This window comes from Nyctibius grandis, chromosome 2, assembly GCF_013368605.1.
Source record: "Nyctibius grandis isolate bNycGra1 chromosome 2, bNycGra1.pri, whole genome shotgun sequence".
In the NCBI taxonomy this organism is placed as follows: domain Eukaryota; kingdom Metazoa; phylum Chordata; class Aves; order Nyctibiiformes; family Nyctibiidae; genus Nyctibius; species Nyctibius grandis.
Window position 1 is genome coordinate 65,918,790 of NC_090659.1, and position 18,544 is coordinate 65,937,333.

At 42.7% G+C, this 18,544-nt stretch overlaps 1 protein-coding gene across 8 annotated transcripts in view; it reads right to left on the reverse strand.

Annotated features, from left to right (window-relative positions):
* Positions 1 to 18,544, reverse strand: part of FARP1 (FERM, ARH/RhoGEF and pleckstrin domain protein 1) — a 220,405-nt gene that overhangs the window by 176,448 nt on the left and 25,413 nt on the right. For 4 of the 8 annotated variants that reach the window (XM_068425048.1, XM_068425052.1, XM_068425051.1 and 1 more), the window contains exons 1-2: positions 2,018 to 2,046; positions 1,394 to 1,592 (exon numbers count right to left, since the gene is read on the reverse strand). In XM_068425048.1, the coding sequence (XP_068281149.1) occupies positions 1,394 to 1,592; positions 2,018 to 2,034 (216 nt within the window). In that variant the 5' untranslated portion in view covers positions 2,035 to 2,046. Of the gene's footprint in view, positions 1 to 1,393; positions 1,593 to 2,017; positions 2,048 to 18,544 lie in introns of those variants that run through there. The other 4 variants (XM_068425050.1, XM_068425049.1, XM_068425054.1 and 1 more) reach the window with 3 other exon arrangements.

An 18,544-nucleotide genomic window follows, 5' to 3' on the forward strand; every position in this document is an offset into this window, starting at 1 on the left:
AGATAAGGAGCACAACTTTCATTAGCATTTGATAATTTAAACTAGGACTACACTTGGTACAGCCTGATCACTAAACAGCGATCATTACCTAAAGATTGCTAATTTTAGTCTGTTTGCTATGGATATTTGATAGGCATTCTGAAGGGCACAAAAGCATAACATGTTGCTACATACATAAGTATTTCACTTGATGACAGTTAAATTCACACAAACCTGTCTGTCCAGAGAACTTACTTTCTACTACAACAAAATCTGAGACTGAACACACAGTCGCAGTCGGGTCAGAAAGAGCAGCAGAGAGCAGACCAAAAAAGCACGTGCGTGTACGCACACAAGACAGACAAACAAAACCTTCTAAACATGTAAAAATTTTTTTTTTTAAACGAGGATTTTCCTTATCAGAATTCCTTTATCTTTAAGACAGGGATAACACTTTTTCAGTGACGTTAAGCACTTTCACAGAGCACTACACATGCAAGATCTATGTATCTCGCTGGTAACCCCCCATTTCACAGAAGGGAAAACGGAGTCAATGAAGGCGTGGAAGTTACCATAGCTACAATAAAATGCAAGTAACAAAGGATGAAATCCGAACTCAGGTTTCCAGTTTCCTATTTACTGAACCCTGAGGACTTTGAAAATTATACATTCCAGTACACTTTCATAACAGAAACAGTGTTCAACAACCTTACATGTTAATTACCTAAGCACGGCATGTTAAAATCATTACTGGTTACTAACAGCTAAATAGTGTAAAACAGAATTGATCTTTGTATCTAAACTAATTCAAACTAATTCTTCTGATCACACACACACAAAAGCAGTAGTAACTCCCTTTCCTTGGCAAGTACAAACATAGATTAATTTCAGTGGGTTATAGAGAAACTTTAGATGAGATGGCTTTGGTTCTTTCCTTGCACTCAACGTGTGTGTGAGCACTTGGTGCCTGTGAGAGTGACACAAATTAGTGAAAATTTTGATGATTTCAAGTTACTATCCTAAGGACTTGACAGAGGAAAAGAAAACAGTCTGTATAGATCTATGGTTTACTGGATCAAGAGCGAAACAGCGCCAAGGAAATAGATCAGCTCTTCAGAAAGTAGAGGAAACCACTGATGTAATATTTGAAGGAAAAAACCCAAGGACTTTAACCTCTTCTGAAGCTGTTCAAATAGAAACAGAATAATAACTGTAATTTACAGTTCACTTCACTGTTTAATGTTATTCTATTGCACCACCATCTATTTAATGCTGATGTAACAACCATTTTCTCCGCACCATGAATTCATTAGCCAAAGAATCACAGGTGAAATAAAAAGAGAACTGGTTTGAAAACATGCGTTTTAAGAAATGCCTGAATAACCTTTAGCCACCCCAACCACCACAACCTTACCGGTACGTCAAAAGTTTCTTGCGTGTCGTCCAGCATCTGAATTTTGATGGAGATGAGTTTTCCTGGAGGTGTCATAGGTGGTTTCTGTCCATGCTCCAAGGTACTGATCCCAGCATTTTCCTGAGCTCCTAACCGGGATCCTGCTGTTGGTCTCTGCTCTGTTTCACCCATGTTTACAGAAACACGTTTCTTATATCTGCTAAAAGAACAAGGGCAAAGAAGACCATATCACGTATAAATAAGACTTGTTGCACATAAGCATTATGGTATATATACTTACAGCTAATAAACCATATAACCATTAATGCAAAATAATAAATATTATGATTTTTTTAAATGTCTCATATGAAGACAGGAAAACCAGGCAAATGTTATACTTTTCAAAATACACAGGCTAATCAGCTGCTGGGAGTAAGGCTGATAGACTGGCTACAGTACTACACACCGGGAAAATACTCCCGTTCTCCTGGAAAAGGAAACGAGACCACATTGGACACAGAGCACGACAGAACCCAGATTTCAATGAATTATGCTAATTTTTATGCATTATGAATCAGGCTGTTAGCAGCCACAGCCAGGGCTCCCAGAGAAGGGAGGATGGTGAGGAGAGGTGGGACAACTCACCACTTGCTGACCATCATCCCCTCCTGGCCACATCAGTACTTCCTCCTTTAGTCCTTACAGCTTTCTCTGGCCCTTTTGCAGCTGCCACCTTGCTTAAAGGTCTGCGAAGCAGGAAAGCCAAAAGGGTACAAGATGACCCCAACCACGTGGCCTAAATATTTTGTTTCCTTTGGAAACCAGAGCTGCTCTAGAACCTGGCGCCCAGCCTGATCCCACTGATGGGCCAAGGACTATGAAGACGTGCTACTGGAAGGCCAGAAGAAGCCAGAGCAAAAACCCTGGCTGGGAAAAGCAAGAGAAATCTGATTTCCCACGGAGCCCTGTGAACAGGAGGGGAACACCAAGGAGCGTACCTTCCTCGCTATGCTAGGAGAAGGCTCCACCTGCACCAGCTCGCCTGCACCACTCACCCAATGTAGATGTCTGCTTCGTATCCATGGAAAGTAACCCCAGAAACTGGCTTGCTAATTTTGTTTCCATGCAGATTTTGCACCACATTACACAGCACATTTCTGCTAAATAATTATTCTATCCTTAAAAGGGAGCAGAGCTACAACAGTGATTCAGTGTGATTTTTCATTAACTGGCAGAACTTTGAACCTTCTTTTTTAATTCAAGGACCATTAGTTTTACTTGTCAAATGTTACATATCATACCAGAATTTTACTTCACTTTTTTTCCCCCCCTGCCCTTTGACACTCTAGCTGTGTTTCTGATGAAACCTGCTGCTACTGTCTATTTATCTTTCCTGGTAATTCCATTTCCATTCTGCATGACTTTTATGTGCTGATCAATGACCATTAAAAAAAAACATGTAGCACACACAAAGAATGGAAATGTAACTTTCCAGCTGAACAGAGTCACAAGAAGAGTATTGCCAATCATTGGCTTTTACTCTGAGGTTACAAATATTGAGAAGCCTTTGGGAAAAATGGGAAGCACAAGATAGCCTATGTATTAGTGAATGCATCACCAGTTCTACAGTATACTGTAAAGAACAGTGTTGTGTAATAAGATACCAGTTCCCTCTGTAAGGACAGAATAAAAACAGTCCTGTCTTCGGCAGGATATACTATTTACTACACATCGCTCTTCCATGTCCTGACTAATCTACTCCCACAGATTTTTTTACACAGCAAGTGGCCTGAAGTAAACATTTTTGAAACAGCACTTGGACTAAAAGAAAAAAAAAGTGTTAGCTGAGAAGGAAGGGAATGAAAAATTAGGGATGGCGCACTTCTACACATCAGCTCAACAGGCCCAAGAGAAGAACAAAAAACCGCAGCCAAGCTTTTGCCATGAACCAGCACTAACCTACCCCACAGGGTTGGAGATACTAGCAAAACCTACCCAAGCACATGCCAAACACTAATGAGAGGCAAATTTTTCCTCAATTGGCATTGTAATCTAAAAAATAAAAGGAATAATTTAAAAGAACAAAATCAATTTAACTGATTTAAATTAAAGCCTTTTTATGAGACAAGAAGTACCAACAAGAAAGCTGCAGCTGGAGGCAGGAATTCCAGAAGACACCAAGCTCTATACAGCAAGACTCCAGGCCTACTTCGAAATAAATCTGGCTTTCATGCATGTGAAGTACACAGGTACATTTAAAAAGGTTACACATGCACCCTGTCTGGAAGCGCCACTGCACGCAAAGATACTGGTCCATGTCCTTGTTAATCCAAAAGCTGTTTTAAGAGCTCTGCTGAAATCACCATATACCACAGAGAGCACCAACACGGCAGAAAGGACCTCTACAATTGCTGTGTTACTGAAGTAGTTTTTGGCTAGGTACAGACATTTAAAGTGGATGAAGAAGAAATCTGTTCCTTCCATTAAATCCTAAACGTAGGAATCAATCCAGTCAGCTCAAATGATACCATTACATAATCAATGCAAGAAAATATTACAGAGCTTGAACCTTTCTACAAACGTTCATCTGACTAGATGATCTAGTGGCCCCCACACACGCATTCAGAGAGGCCAATAAACAAGGAAAAAAGACCCAAATTTAGGAGCCAAAAAAATCATGGAGGAAAGGTACAAGGCAAACAACTCCATATATACAGCTGAGAGGTTTATTATTATTATTATTATTATTAACAGTTAGTAATATAGAAACTCTTGTAATATATATATATTTTGAGCCACTCAGTTACACACACAAACCTTCCCTTTGGAAGCAAAGATCTAAGAAGTACTGGCCACATGACATTTGATGCAAGAGGTTCCCAAAGCCTAAAGACTCCTGTTATAGGGGGGAGAATGGTACCAGATATCTAGGCCTTTCCCGCTTCTTTTTTTTTGCTTAAACACATTTTCACAGCATGAAACAAGGCTGCACACTGCTCACTATTCTCCTTTTAAAGGCGGGGAAGCCTGAGGCACGGTGGGATGGTGCGACTGGCCTGTAAAGTCACTGAGCAGACCAGCCGCAGAGCTCAAGCTGCAGTCAAGGCCTCTCAGATGCTGGCCCAACACTGTCTCCGAGATCATATGGCCATGAAACATTAGAAAGAGATTAAAGTAATCATATAATACCAGATGAGACAACGCAAACTGACTCAATGGCTTTTAAACCATCAGTAAGAACCAGGAAGGCACGAGAGGACTAGAAAGGAACAAATTCAATCCAGATCTTCCAAAGGATAATGAATGTGAAGCAGCAAGGAGAAAAAGGGGCAATCCAGGCAAACTGCTCACGTCTGCTTTTAACTCTCAGCTTCTTGTAAAACTTTTGGAAAGCCTCAGCTGTGGAGAGGACAACAGTGAACGCTGCTAGCTAACACTCCTGTCAAGTACTCATCTTCAGTTCTAAGCACCTTCATATTTGCAGAAAAACATAAAACTTGACAAATTGGAGTAAGTTTAAGGCATCATAATAAATAAGTTATAAGGAAAGACAGGATAACGTGCACAGGTCACACGTGGAGGGATCAGAGAGAGCAGCTGTGGCAAATCTAAGCATGAGAGTGAAGATGCCAGCTCTCTCTGAGGCCCAGTCCACCCCTGTACCAGACACTGATGTTCCAAAGCAGAGGGAGCAGGATGTGTCCGCACCTCTGCCACCCCACCGCAGAGGCTATTTTATCAACCAAGCCTGCTTCTCATATGATGTGCTGATCCTTCGTATTTCCCTTCCTCTCCCCATGGACAACAGCAAAGTAGGTATAAATGTATGGCCCTGCCAAAAGCACATAACATACCTGTATGTCTCCAGTAAGGGAAAATTCTATACCTGCAGCATCAATTGTCAGTGAAGCTCCATTTTCATTAATATATCAGAATTGCCATAAACATGAGAGAACAAGTTCTTGAACCCACATTAAAAAAATAATAATAAAATAACATAAGGCAAAAGGACCAGGAAGACTGAAGCCGAATTCAGTCCGAAATGATGTGGAGCAGACAGAGGGCCAGTACAGCTCAGGTTTTTATGTTTTGTGAAACATTATCCCAGTTAATTTCTGCAATTTCTGCACTTGTACAAAGCAAATATGGTGATTACAAAAATTAAAGCTATTCATCTAAATAAAACTAATAAGATTTCTTCTTTAAAAAACACAATTTTGAAAGTTAAGACAAATCAGTGCAAAAGAAAGAAACCATCCCCAGCGCTTGCTCAGCATAGAGCTCATGCATGCCAGGCACAGCAGTGGTGAAAGCCAGCCCACGAGGTAGCAGCCACGATGCACGTGGCTAGCGGCAGCAGCAAGAAATGGCAGATTTTCAAGTCATGCTAAATGAAGTGACGGGATCAGCCCTGTTCCAGGCAAACAACATTAACTCAAATCTGTTTCTGAAGCGGGAGTCACCAGGCACCACATGGGACAGCTGTGTGGGAATACCTAGAGGTGACAGGTTTATCCTTTTCACAAATACAAAACAAACACCATTTGGAGGAAGGAGAAGTCCACAGCAGAGAAGGGGAGATTTTTTTGAAAGCTTTGAAATCACCATTGTCTTACGAGTCTTTGGCAGTTTCTCATGGGAGAATATCGAACATTGCTTGGAAAATCTTCTCTTTAAAGTCCAATTTTCTTAAGCAACTACCAAAACCCACAAACAACTGCCTCACTAACACAACATTCGTGCTTCATGATATTCCACACAGAATCTCATACACCCTTGAAACTACATGAAGGTCCTTACAAAGAAAAAGATACATTAGAAATTTGACATAAATAGAGACACTTTTCATTAGACTAACGGACCCTCGTTTTTGTGGAAGCAAAGAAATGTGACACGAAAAGCTCTTAACTGAAAAATAGCTCAAGCATGAAGGGCAGCAGTACAGACACAGGCGCTGGATGTCTGCTTCTCTGCTTGCACCCAGCAGACAAAGCTTGGTTGATCAGTCTCTAATGGAAACATTGCAAGAGAAGGTGGTTTCTGGATTCCTGTTCAGACTGCCATCTGCCCTTTCTACTCATATCCACAAAATTCACATAGAGAAGGAAGTATAAAAAGCCAATTCTTCTGTACCATTGGGCTATCTTCTGGGATTAAAATTAAAAAAGAAGCATTGTAAATGATGGCTGTTTCATGAAGTCAGAAGTAGGGAGGCTCTAGGTGAGGTATGGTCAAGAAGATGAGCATTAGAAGCTCACGTCTAATCCCCTGCATAGTCAGTGAACAGGATGGAGGGGGAGCTCCTAAACAAGACTTAATTTCTAAACATACATTTATTTTTTCTTATTCCTGTCCTTAAAGACACAGAAAATTAACCTCTTAAAACCTGCCTGCCCAAGAAAACACCATGGCTGTCTACTTTTTGCAACTGGATACTCCAGCATTCTGCAGACTTCCTAAAATTTGCAGCAATAAGAAATGCCCTCAATTAAGGCAGAGCATCCATAATGGAATAAAATTCATCACCTGTCATGAAAATAAAGACAGCCCACAAAGCTGCCCATCTTGGTCAGACTCTGAAAACCTCTAACTCACTCTGTCTTTATCCCTTGGCTCAGTTTCTATGGTATGGTCATGCAGATGGATAGACTAAGTACTCAGATTTGTAGAGCAATCCAGTACACTTAGCTGTTAACGTCAAACTAGCTAGGATACGAAATCAATGTCAAATTCAGGGACGTAAGCAGTAACACACAGCTTTACAAACTCAAACTATTCAGTACACCGACAATGTAGCCTGCAATCCAGAATAATGAACATTTATGTATGTACAGGACAAAAAATCCACCTCTTGCAAGCCTATCTGTACAGCATTCAGAGTGCCTGCATTTGTTACTGCTTCTACCTTTAGGGCCATTCAGCTTCCAACTGGAGCTCATTTATCTTCACTGCATTCAGGTCCTAAAGCTGTCTGCAATTCTGTGGCGCTAGCAGCTGTCCCAGACTGCAAATCTTCTGCCAGATGTCAGCAAAGAGCAGTCCCATCCCGCACAAATCTGATGCATGCTATCTTTTTTCCTCAACCACACACCTGTCAGTAGATCTATCAACAAGTGCAGTAATAGATTTCTGTATGCTTCTGCAATTGCCTCTGTGAAAAACCCTCATCCCTTAAGCATAAATACAGATTGTTCTGTGAATCGAGCCAGTCTAGTCTACAAATATCTTTTTTTAAAACCCACAAAACTAAAATTACTTTTGATGACTGTCAATGATATTAAACAAGACAGTAAACATATTGATTCACTGCGTGCTACGCTTTCTGGACAACCTTGCATTAGAAACGTCTTACAGGCAAGGAACACGTAGTTTTCTTCCCTGCACCTGACACAAGCAAGCAAAGCCATCTCATATATGTAAGCGAGCAATTATGTAAGTGAAGCCTTCGTATGCTCACCCTTTCAAAGCAGCCTCTCAAAGAGCTCTTCATACAAGTTACACTTGGGACTGGTTGTGATCATTTCCCAACCTCTAGGGACTTGTCTTTACTATTTATTCTTCATGACATACCCTTGTACCATGATCAACACTATTTACTTGAATCAGGAATGCCAATACCCTATTCAAACCAGCCCAGCCAATTTTAAAGTTTTTTTCTTCAGATTTTAAATCAGCCACGTTGAAGGCACTGTACAAACAGGTAATTCTAGCTATTCCTGGAAGGAATATTAAGTGTCGCATCTGCTAAGCCAAAGGGATGATTAGCTCCAATTGCTCTTCCCAACAACTGTGTTTTCCTTTCAAATCCAAGGGCACAATCTGAGCAAAATGGGGAGCTCCTGGAGCCACGAATCCCGTAATAGCCCAGAGGGAGATATTTCTACACAAACGCTTCTTTTGTTATTAGATACATTTAAATTTGAATTAAATATTGCCCACTTGCTTTTCATTTATTGTATCACCATTGTGTTTATAACTTACTTATACATGAAGTTCAACACAGTGTTTTTCTTTGAAAATACTTTCCTGCCACTTCACTTTCCCAATTGAACAGACCACATTTTTTCTATAAAATTTATGCTTTATCTTGGGGTGGGGGGAGGATATTTCTTCTTTGCTGTGAAACTCACAACCTGCTTTCTGAGGTGTTTTTCAACCTGTTGTCAAAACTGTCTGCATAAGAAATGACGCTTAGGAAGAAGTTGCAAGTTACTGGTATTATACACTTATATTTGATTTCATTGACACTCCTTTCATTTTGCATAACTTGTTTGTGCCAATTCCATCACTAAAACCTATGAAAAAGTAAAGCCTGACATGCTTGCACCAGTGACAAAATGCAATTTAAAAAAAAATCCATGGGGAAAAAAAAAATTAGGAGTTAAGAGTGCGTGAAGTACATGTTGAAGTCACCCAGCTAGTCCTTTACTGATGATAAAATGTGTTGTGGAAGTAACAAAGCACATGTTACCATTTAACGAAGACCTAAAGCATTTTAAAGTTGAGATATAAAAGCATCATCATGTGGACAAAAAGCTATTTCACATTATGGACCAAAAGACTGTGGAAGCTTTATTGCCACATGGTAAACGCTAGGAACATACAAAGAGAGTTTAAGAAACCCTCTTTCTCTTGTGTTTCCAGCCAGCACAGAGTTTCTTGTTCAACTGGGTCATCACCTGAGCCCACAGTTTGTCACTGGAAAACATAAGCAAAGTGGGTAAGAACTTAAAAGCAGTTTGGTGGTTCAATAATAGTACAAATCACTCCTGAAGCCATTAAAAGCATTTTCCAAAACCCTTTCATGCCATCACTCTGCATAAATAAAGCTGTTGCACCAGCTGGAGTGCTCTGGGCTCATTCACCCATACAACACCTCATGTGAAAACCAAGCCGAATGTGCTTATAGTAGAAGAAAGTAATCTGATTTACTTCCAGATTTAACAGAATTCTGAAAGGGATCCAGAAACTCATACCCAGCCTCAAGCATAACGCAGACATTTTCCATGGAATAAAAACATGTCAAAACAATAAATAACGCACTACATTAATACTACTGTTCAGCAGTTGGGGGAAAATCTGATACAGTCCTGTACTTGAGAAATAAAACAGCTCAGGGGAAATACTATTTCTCTGAACCAAGTATGAGTATATAGTAGAGGTATTTGCACTGCTTAAATACAGACTGGCTCCTCCAGAGAGCTGTCAGGCACCAGAGCCTAATTTGGGTGTTCAGTGGCCCTTTGGAAGAGCTTCTCCCTTCCTTGAGCACGCGGACCCCTAGCAGAAGACCAAAACGCAGCGGTCAGTATGCCAAGCCCCCTTTCTCTCTCCTGTTGAGAGAGATCGGTTACAATTTGTTTCGTTGGTGGTGTGTTGCATGAGTGCAGAGCAGCAGCTCATGAGCTTGCCACCATGCACGTTGCACTGCACGAAAGTGGTACCCTATGGCCCAGCGGCTCAAAACCACAGAGGACAATGACATCAGTGTTCAGCATTATGCACCCAGGGAAAATGCCTATCCAAACATGTAAAATCGAAGCCATAATGGCCTTGCCCAGTTTCCTTTTTGCCCAAAGCTTGTGATCAGACTCCCACAAAATTATTACATAGGTCTTCCACCAGGAAAAACATATTTATGGTCACAGTAGTATGCTCAGTATACAACCCACTATAAAAAAAAGAAAAAATTCCTGCAGGCTTTAAATATTGAAACATCTGTTCCCAAAAGAGACTTTTTATCAAGCAGTTTTACAAACTTATATAACTGAATATACAATGATTCTTTTTAATTAAGTCTTTCACCAGAAGCTTTTATTATGCTTGACCAAGGAAATACCACATTTTGTAATGACACAGTTTCCAGTAAAAAATGCTTGTACCATCCAGAAAAAAAAATTGCTTTATATAATGCTGTATAGAAAAAAACTTAGTAAGATTCCTTGGCATCCTGGTGGAGACCTAACAGGTCATGAGGCGTGATTGTGTAATACCCAGATTCAAATATCCTACAGTGTTTTAAAATTATGTCTTTATTCTTCCCTCAAAAATGATTTTTAAGATTATAGCAAAACTTTCAAACTTGCTTAGGTTTCTATCTCATTTCTCTTTGAGCAAATAGTTGAAGCACTAAAAGATCCCTGGAGAAACTCTACCTGTGCTGAACAGCACACCCTAGACACTGTCTGCCCCTGTTTGCCTGACGACAGCTCTCCCCATCTTTCAAGACACAGCACATCTCTGTCTTTAGATAACTGATAACACTGCTTTTATTCTGTGAACAGCTATCAGAGATACTGTAAGACAGAGGTACAGATATACTGCTGCCACAGGTAAGTCCTCATTTTATGTCTGGCTATAATATAAGTATTAGATATGCTGCACGAAGACAGACTAGGGTTGGTTTTCATGTAAGACACATTTAGCCCAGAAAAGCTCTATTAGCTACTGTTGTGTCTGCAGAATAAACTGCTTTTCCCCCTGTAACTTACTTCACAGTGAAAAGTGGCATAAACTACTCCAAAGCACAGCACTACTATTGCAAGCTTTAGAAGCTATACCTAGAGAAGGGCCTGCCTGTTCAACCACCCCATCATCCCTTCATCAACCTGTTTCAGCACAGCTTACATCCCTGTGGCTTCTGTTACATTTTAAAACTAATTACTCACCTACTAAGAAGTGTGGAAAAGCATTATCTCTGGAATCTGTACATTTTACTACTGAAGGGCACAGTGGAAAGCATCAGTCCTCTTGCTCTGTTCTCTTCCTTGCAGCGTTTGCAAGGAGAGAAAGCAGAAATACTGCCAAAGTGGCCCACTGGTCTGCACCGATTTCCTCAAATATCATCGGAAGTAACGCTCCGAAACAGCTTTTACAATCTGAGCAGGACAGAGAGGCATAAGACTCAGATCCTTCTTTTAAATTAAGACATCAAGAGGTAGAATTTGCCAGTGAAAGATCAAGCACAAAGAGGGACATGGTAAATAATACATTTCAAATCATTCAAAGTGAATACTGCCTGAAAGATTTTGACAGGTCCTCTCACTAAATACAAGGCTCCCAATAAAGCAGCATGGCAGAGCGCACTGCTGCGCCAGACAAACAGGGAGACTGGGTATTAGATTGCTCTTCCCTTGCAGAACATCCTGTACTCCTCAGATTCCCTTCTTGGCTCCTGAGTTGCAAAGTAACTTTAGATTATGCTGAACACGGAAAGCAGCTTTTATACCCATATCTGATGGTAGTATACAGCATACCCATGGCAGGCAAAGGCCTCTAAAGAGTAACTAACTAGTATCTCCCAGGAGTTCTTCCTTGCTGAGCATGCTTGAACTCCACACACTTTCCCAATGGCCACTAAACGTCTCCCCACAGAGCAGACTGGGAACAGAGTAGCCCAAGACACCTTTCATTTCCATGGCTGCCCAAACTGGAGCAGGTCCAGGCCCTGGAGAGGAGAGGAGGGAGCCCATCTTCCCTGCGCTGGCCATGGCAGGGCTGCCGGCACCCGGGCGGTGAGGAAGCGGAAGGCGTGCATCTGGAGCGCGGCTGGGACGGGCGCCAGACCCGAGGGAGGCAAAGGAGCAGACTGGGACAAGGGCCCTGAAACAGGAGGGAGAGAGCGAAACGGGCAGGGAAGGGAGCCAGGGATTCAGAAGCAGTGCACAAAGCAAGGCAGGGAAAAGGAAAAAGGCGACGGCACGCGGGAGAAAAACCGGACACAGATGGGGAAGGGGGCCAGGACAGGCAAGGTGTCTGGTCTCTGACGATGAGTCTGGAAGGGAGGAGAAACCGCAGGTGAAAGGTAAGAGAATAAGAAGCCAAGAGCTGGAGACAGGCCCCAAAAAGTGCAAAAGCATTGTCAGGAAGGGCAAGGCAAGTGAGAGAGAGGAAAAAAGCGCTCTTTGACAGAGGACTGAGTCGTCCATTTCCTTCCAAAGCTGGGACCTGAAGTCAACAGCCCTGTCCCACAGGTGCACACCACCACAGGTGCCTCCCCGTCTCACGGTGTAGAGCCGCACAGAGGAGCACGACGCTCTGCTGCCACCCACACCTCTCACCCCAGTGCCAGGAATCTCCAGTGAGGGCGTAAATTTTACAGCTGCTATGGCTGCGTTCATTTTCAAGCAGAACGGATTTTCATCTTTTTTCTTTAGGTAAGAGAAAATTGCACATCTTACAGGAAGAGTTAAGCGTCAGGAACTGTTTGCGTTAAAGCATACCATCCAACCACAAGTTACCCCTTCCTGTTCCTGCACCGTAACCTTCACCGATTTCCCTCCTTGGCCCTGCCAAAGACTACTCTGCCTCGTTCACAACACAGGGGAGCACAGCCAGTTACAGGGAAGGCACTTAGGATTTATTTTTTCCTCTCTCTTCTATCCTTAAGGTGTATTAACTACTTGTACTCTGCTGTTAAGACAGAATTAACAACTATCTTTCTGTGCTTTTTGTTTAGCAGGCTGATTTACTCTCTCAAAAGTACTTACTCTAACTTCACAATACCCTTGTGAGAGGAGGAGGTATCACGTTATCCTTACTTCCTATATGGGGAATTACAGACAGAAAACCCAGGTCTTCAAGATACGTAGATATTGGCTCCACCGGGAGTTTGGAGTTTAAATCCATTTATTGATACAGGTCAAACAGACTGAATTTCAAAGCAAATCCATTGATTCTGTATTCCCAAACTGAAACTCTTTAGGGGCAACTCACTCTTCAAGCATTTCATATCCCACAGCTTGCTTTATCCATGATTACCGATCCTTCTACTACAGGCTGCATCCACGAATATGAGGCTTTCTGAAAGTAAGCTCACAGATCTCAAGTTTTATCACGAGTTTAACTATTTTCTGAGGGCTTAAGCCACTTCTAACAACACAGGGAACTCTGTCAAGAACTGAATCCAGCTCCTTAAAAGCAGGAGGCCATCAGCTCTCTTCAGCCACCCTCCTCTTCCAATATCTGCCAAAGGCAAGAAATGAGACCTTTCTCACAGACAACATAATACACAACAGTGTGCTGCTGTAGGAGGAGAACTACCATATCCAACAAACAAGATGGAGATTGTGAAAGGGAGAAAAATGTAACTAAATAAAAATTATGTCATAAGTCACAAAAAGGGAGAGTAACAGCTTTTCACTATGGATTTTAAAGAACATTAATCATGTTCTTTAAACAGAATCAATACTTACAAATACCTTAGGGGCAGGTGTCAAGAGGATGGGGCCAGACTCTTCTCAGTGGTACCCAGTGACAGGTCAAGGGGCAACGGGCACAAACTGAAACATGGGAAGTTCCATCTCAATATGAGGAAAAACTTCTTTACTTTGAGGGTGACAGAGCACTGGAACAGGCTGCCCAGGGAGGCTGTGGAGTCTCCTTCTCTGGAGATATTCAAAACCCGCCTGGACGCAACCCTGTGCAGCATGCTCTGGGTGAACCTGCTTTGGCAGGGGGTTGGACTAGATGATCTCCAGAGGTCCCTTCCAACCCCAACCATTCTGTGATTCTGTGATTCTGTGAATCCAATCTAAAATTATATTGAAGTATTAAGATGCTTTGACTTCTTGAGTGAGCATTAAAGAAAGCAAATAACATGACTGGCACTACCTCAAGAGTCCAGAAAACAGCATCTTCATTTTCATCCTTCCTGAATATGAATACTCCAATTCCCACAAGGTCTACAAGGGAAGCATCTGCCTTCAAATAGCACCTCATTATCCAGACAAAACAAACAGCACACAATTTGATGCTTTTGACCTTGCTTTCACCTTGCCCCCAACTTCTCTACTCCTGTAGATGCACACAGCCACCTAAGAGCTCCTCCTTGCCTTAGCTCCTCCATATATACTCTCTCATTTCTTCCCAGTCTCTGCGTCTAGCCATCCACCACCCCCAGATACACACACGCACACATGCCCCAGTCTCTGCATCTTTTGACGGAGGAGGTGAGCATCCATGTAAAGCTCTGGGCATATTTCAAGAGCGTGCACACACAGAAACATTCACATGTGGAGCGCGTTGGTGAGCAGTGTTCAGGAGCAAGGGAGTGGCTGGAAGGGCTGGAGGGAACAAAAAATGGATGTAAAATGACAGTGTTGGATACGTGGGAGGGGAAAGAGATTATCAGCTACTGTATGTTGATGTAATATTATGCAGGTTGATTTATTTTATGTAAATTCATGCATAGAATATTTCCAGGGGTTTAAATCATTACAGCAGAAGGGAAGTCCACTTCAAGAATACGTAAACATCTGCCAGGTATAGAAAATTTTCCTCTCTAGCGTCAGACAGGATTATATTTTCAAAGGGTCACTAACATGGCCTGGCTCTGCAATCTGGGCTGACCTGCATGAAGCAGTCCACACTTCTCCACAAGCAGCACATGACCAAACACAGATGGCAGTCATCCTCTCACCCTTGGGGGCCTCTAGGAACTCCTTCAGCTTCAGTTTGGGTTGGGAAATTGAAAATCACCAAATGTGAAAACACTGCATGGCTACTCCTTATAGCCAGGGAGCCCTGTATTTTGTGGAAATCCCAGTGTGCATCCTTCAAAAGGATGGCAAGCTCACCTCTGATCCAAGAGGAACAGAGCAGCTCTTCAGAACAACAACAAAACAGCCACCCCGACCCTCCCGTGCCCCTGCCCCAAATACTCTGCCCTGTACTGGAGATGAGCAGGCCAAGGCAGGTCCCTGCCTCTGTGAAAGGCTGAGGAGGCACGTTTCCCTCATCTGTACTTGGGGACTGCTTTTCTCCCGCTCTCCAGCTGCCAAAGTCAGGCACATAAATACTGGAGAATACCACACAGAGGAACAGGAAAGCGTAGGCACATGTGGCAGCTGGAGTGCAATGCGGCACGCAAGCAACAGAAAGGACTTCATAGCAAAACATCAAAAATTCAACTGTCAGGCTGTATCTGACCCTTCTACCCCTACATACACACACACTCCTGGATAGGGTTTAATCTCTTCTGAATAGCAGTTCCTCCCTTAAGTTGTCCTAAACACATTTATACTGTCCAACCAGACACCAAGAGAAGAATCACTATGCACAGTCCTATCTATCCTGTACCACCTTCCTCCTAGATATACAAATTTTGTCCAGTATGGTATATGGAAAAAGAAGCCACAACTCTGATCAGTTCAGAAACATAGGAAAATTTGAAAGTAATTACAACTGGTAAATAAGCCAAGACTGTGAAGGAAACAGCAGTACTCTGCAACCATTCACTAACATATCTGCACCCTGACATCACATCAGCCCTACTCCATTTAGTCCCCACAGAGAAAGGTTAGGGCACCCTGACCACAAAAGCGGCAGCAGGAAGAAAGAAAAGGCTTGGTACCAGTAGCAACACATACAAATCAATAAACTTACTGCAGCTTCTCTTGGGCACTCAAAGCCTTGGTCATGAAAAATGGATCGGCAGAACTGACACCTTGTTTGCCATGCAATCTGCTAAGAGACGACTCGGGGTTCTTCCCCCTTTGCAATTCAACCCGGAACGCTTTCCCTTCGCTCCAAAACTTGTCACTAAAAGATACGAGCTGGTAAGTCTGCTGTGGGGCTGTTTACTTACTTTCCAACATAGACAGGCACGCTGCGAACCTCAGGAGCTGCACACTGAGTACAGGCCCTGTAACACAGTACCTCCCTCTCAGCTTTTGGCCCATCAGTTCAACAGGAAGCAATGCAGGAAATCCAAGGCATCGGTGTGATTCCAATCCATGCCCTTCCTGTCTGGGGAAAGAGATCTAAAAGCATCTGGGACTGGTGTTAACATAAACAGTCAACACCTCTGTTGAAGGGGGTGGGGGGGGGAGGAGGGAAATTCAACTGCCCAACCCAAAGCTAAACATAGTTTAGCCGGTACACATCAGAAGAGACCATATTAACTGCCAACCAGTGTTCCATCTCCATTTTTCCGACGTACATGGACAAACAACACTGCAATCAGGAGGTAGTGAAGCCATGCCCAAGCAAGCTTCAAGTCAGCCAGCCAAGGCTGTGTAGCTGTCGTGCTGTCTCAGCGAGGATACCGAGGAGGGGAAGCAGTGGTCACCCCGTTTGCCTCCCCTAGCTCCTTGCTACCAGCAGCTCAAGCGCCACTGTATACAAAGCAGTAGTTTAAAATTTATCCTGCTACAGTTACAGCCATGATCCTCAACCTGTTTGCAATGCCCTAGTTGTGGGGTTGCAGGACAGAGTTACCCACTCATTAAAGTGACCAGCCTGACTGGAAGAGAAGCCTGGTCAGGCAGCAGCGCGGGCTGCTAAAGGCACATCATTACGTACCCTGTACGTTTCCCCTGCTGAGCACAGGGCAACGTCCAGGTTATCATTTTCAAAGGTATCCCCAGGATGGTCTCCTACACAGCTTGGACTATTGCACTGGCTTGTAATGAGTTTCAGTCTACCACAGCAGCACTACTCAAGCGTAAGAGACAGGAGCAGGAGGTAATAGCTTTGGCACACAACCAGGGAAGTCACTCCCCAATGTATTAGATACTACAATGAACTTTCCTCTTTCAAACAAAACATCAAACGAATTTGCTTGACCTGTCAGTCAGTAAATCCATAACAACAAAAACATACAAAGAAAAAAGGAAATTCCAATTAGATAGCTGGAAGAGAGAGGGAAGGGAAGAGAATATTCTTGCCTGTATCTATTTTTAGGCTACATAAGGCTGTCTGAAACCATGGCAATGAACCTGCTATAAATCCCCTCACCCGCTCGATGTTTTGTTTCCTTATAGGCAAGGATAAATGAGTGCATACTACAGATTAAATGGTCTAAATCAGAACTGAATCAACTAGCAGGCTACTGGAAATGCATTTGCCAGTTATGAAAACTGCTGGTTAAGAGAGGTAGGAGCAGCTGATCAGAGAGACCAACTGCTCAACAATCTGATACCTAGTAAGAAATCCTTTACAGCTCTAACAAACAGCACCGAAGAGGGGCCAGCCTCCAGACAGCATCTCTCCACCATCACCACCCACCATCTGCTTCTGGGTGTATTTTGACATCAACAGTTGCACCCTCAGTGCCCAGATTCATTCTTCTGGCTGGGCCTCCATGATCCAGCCACAGAGGTCCATGCCCCCCAGCTCGACATTACCTTTCCTCTGTGATGGAGGCAGAGCTGTTTGCCAGATTGCTCTCTCAGATGGTCCTGTCCTGGGGTCCGGGCTCAAAGAAACAGATGACCTAGGGGCACTGAGACAGTGGGTACCAGGCACCTGAAGGCTGTGATCACTTACCCACTTGCTTTGGCTAACTGCACCCAAAGTTTCCAAGGAGTTTGCAAGCCTTCCTACACCAAGGGAGAGTTTCTGAAAAAGAGTGGTGGGCTTGCACTTACTGAAGCACAAACACTGTTGCATGAAATGCACAAAAAAAAAACCTGATGAAGATTTTATATCTGCTGTACAGCTACACTCAATATAATTGCCATCAAAGAAAGAAAAGATGTCAGGGTCCGCAACTCCTTCGGGGGTGACAGGGAACACTCCCTAAGTCTTCCCCCAGGACTGTAAGAAAGAACTTGGGTTTGTATTCTGTTTGGTTTAAAAGGGGAAAATACCACCTTCACGTTTATCCTACCCCATGACTTAGACATGGGGCTATCCCACGCTATTTGATATTGTGTGAAGAATGAGAGCAACCACCTGGTAAAACTGTGGCCCAAAGATATTTGATTCACCTATATGTAATTTTTCTAGTGCTTCTTATTAAAAAGAAGATAAGGAGGAGAAGGAAAATAGCAGATCTTTTTTTAATATATATTCCCCTTGGCTTTGGAAAAAGCAACAAAACAAGAAAGTGGGGAAAAAATACTTTAGTTCTTTTGCCATTTAAATGACACTAAAACCTATCCACCGCTGAAAATTTAGAGATTTCAATGTAAGCATCAATAATTTTAAAGAAGAATTTCAGAGCTAATAACTTGCATTAACACCTTTACATCTGCTGCTGAAATAACTCATTCTGTACTCTCACACGGTTGAAGGTATCAAATTCATCCTGGTTTTTAATCCTCTGCCATGCATACTATATTGGCTGCCAGACTGTGCTGCTTTGGAGGACTGAAACATCCTACAAAGCTCCGCTCTGCCTTCACAACAGCTTTGCTTGGTATGTGGAGGAGGAAAACAGAAAACTAT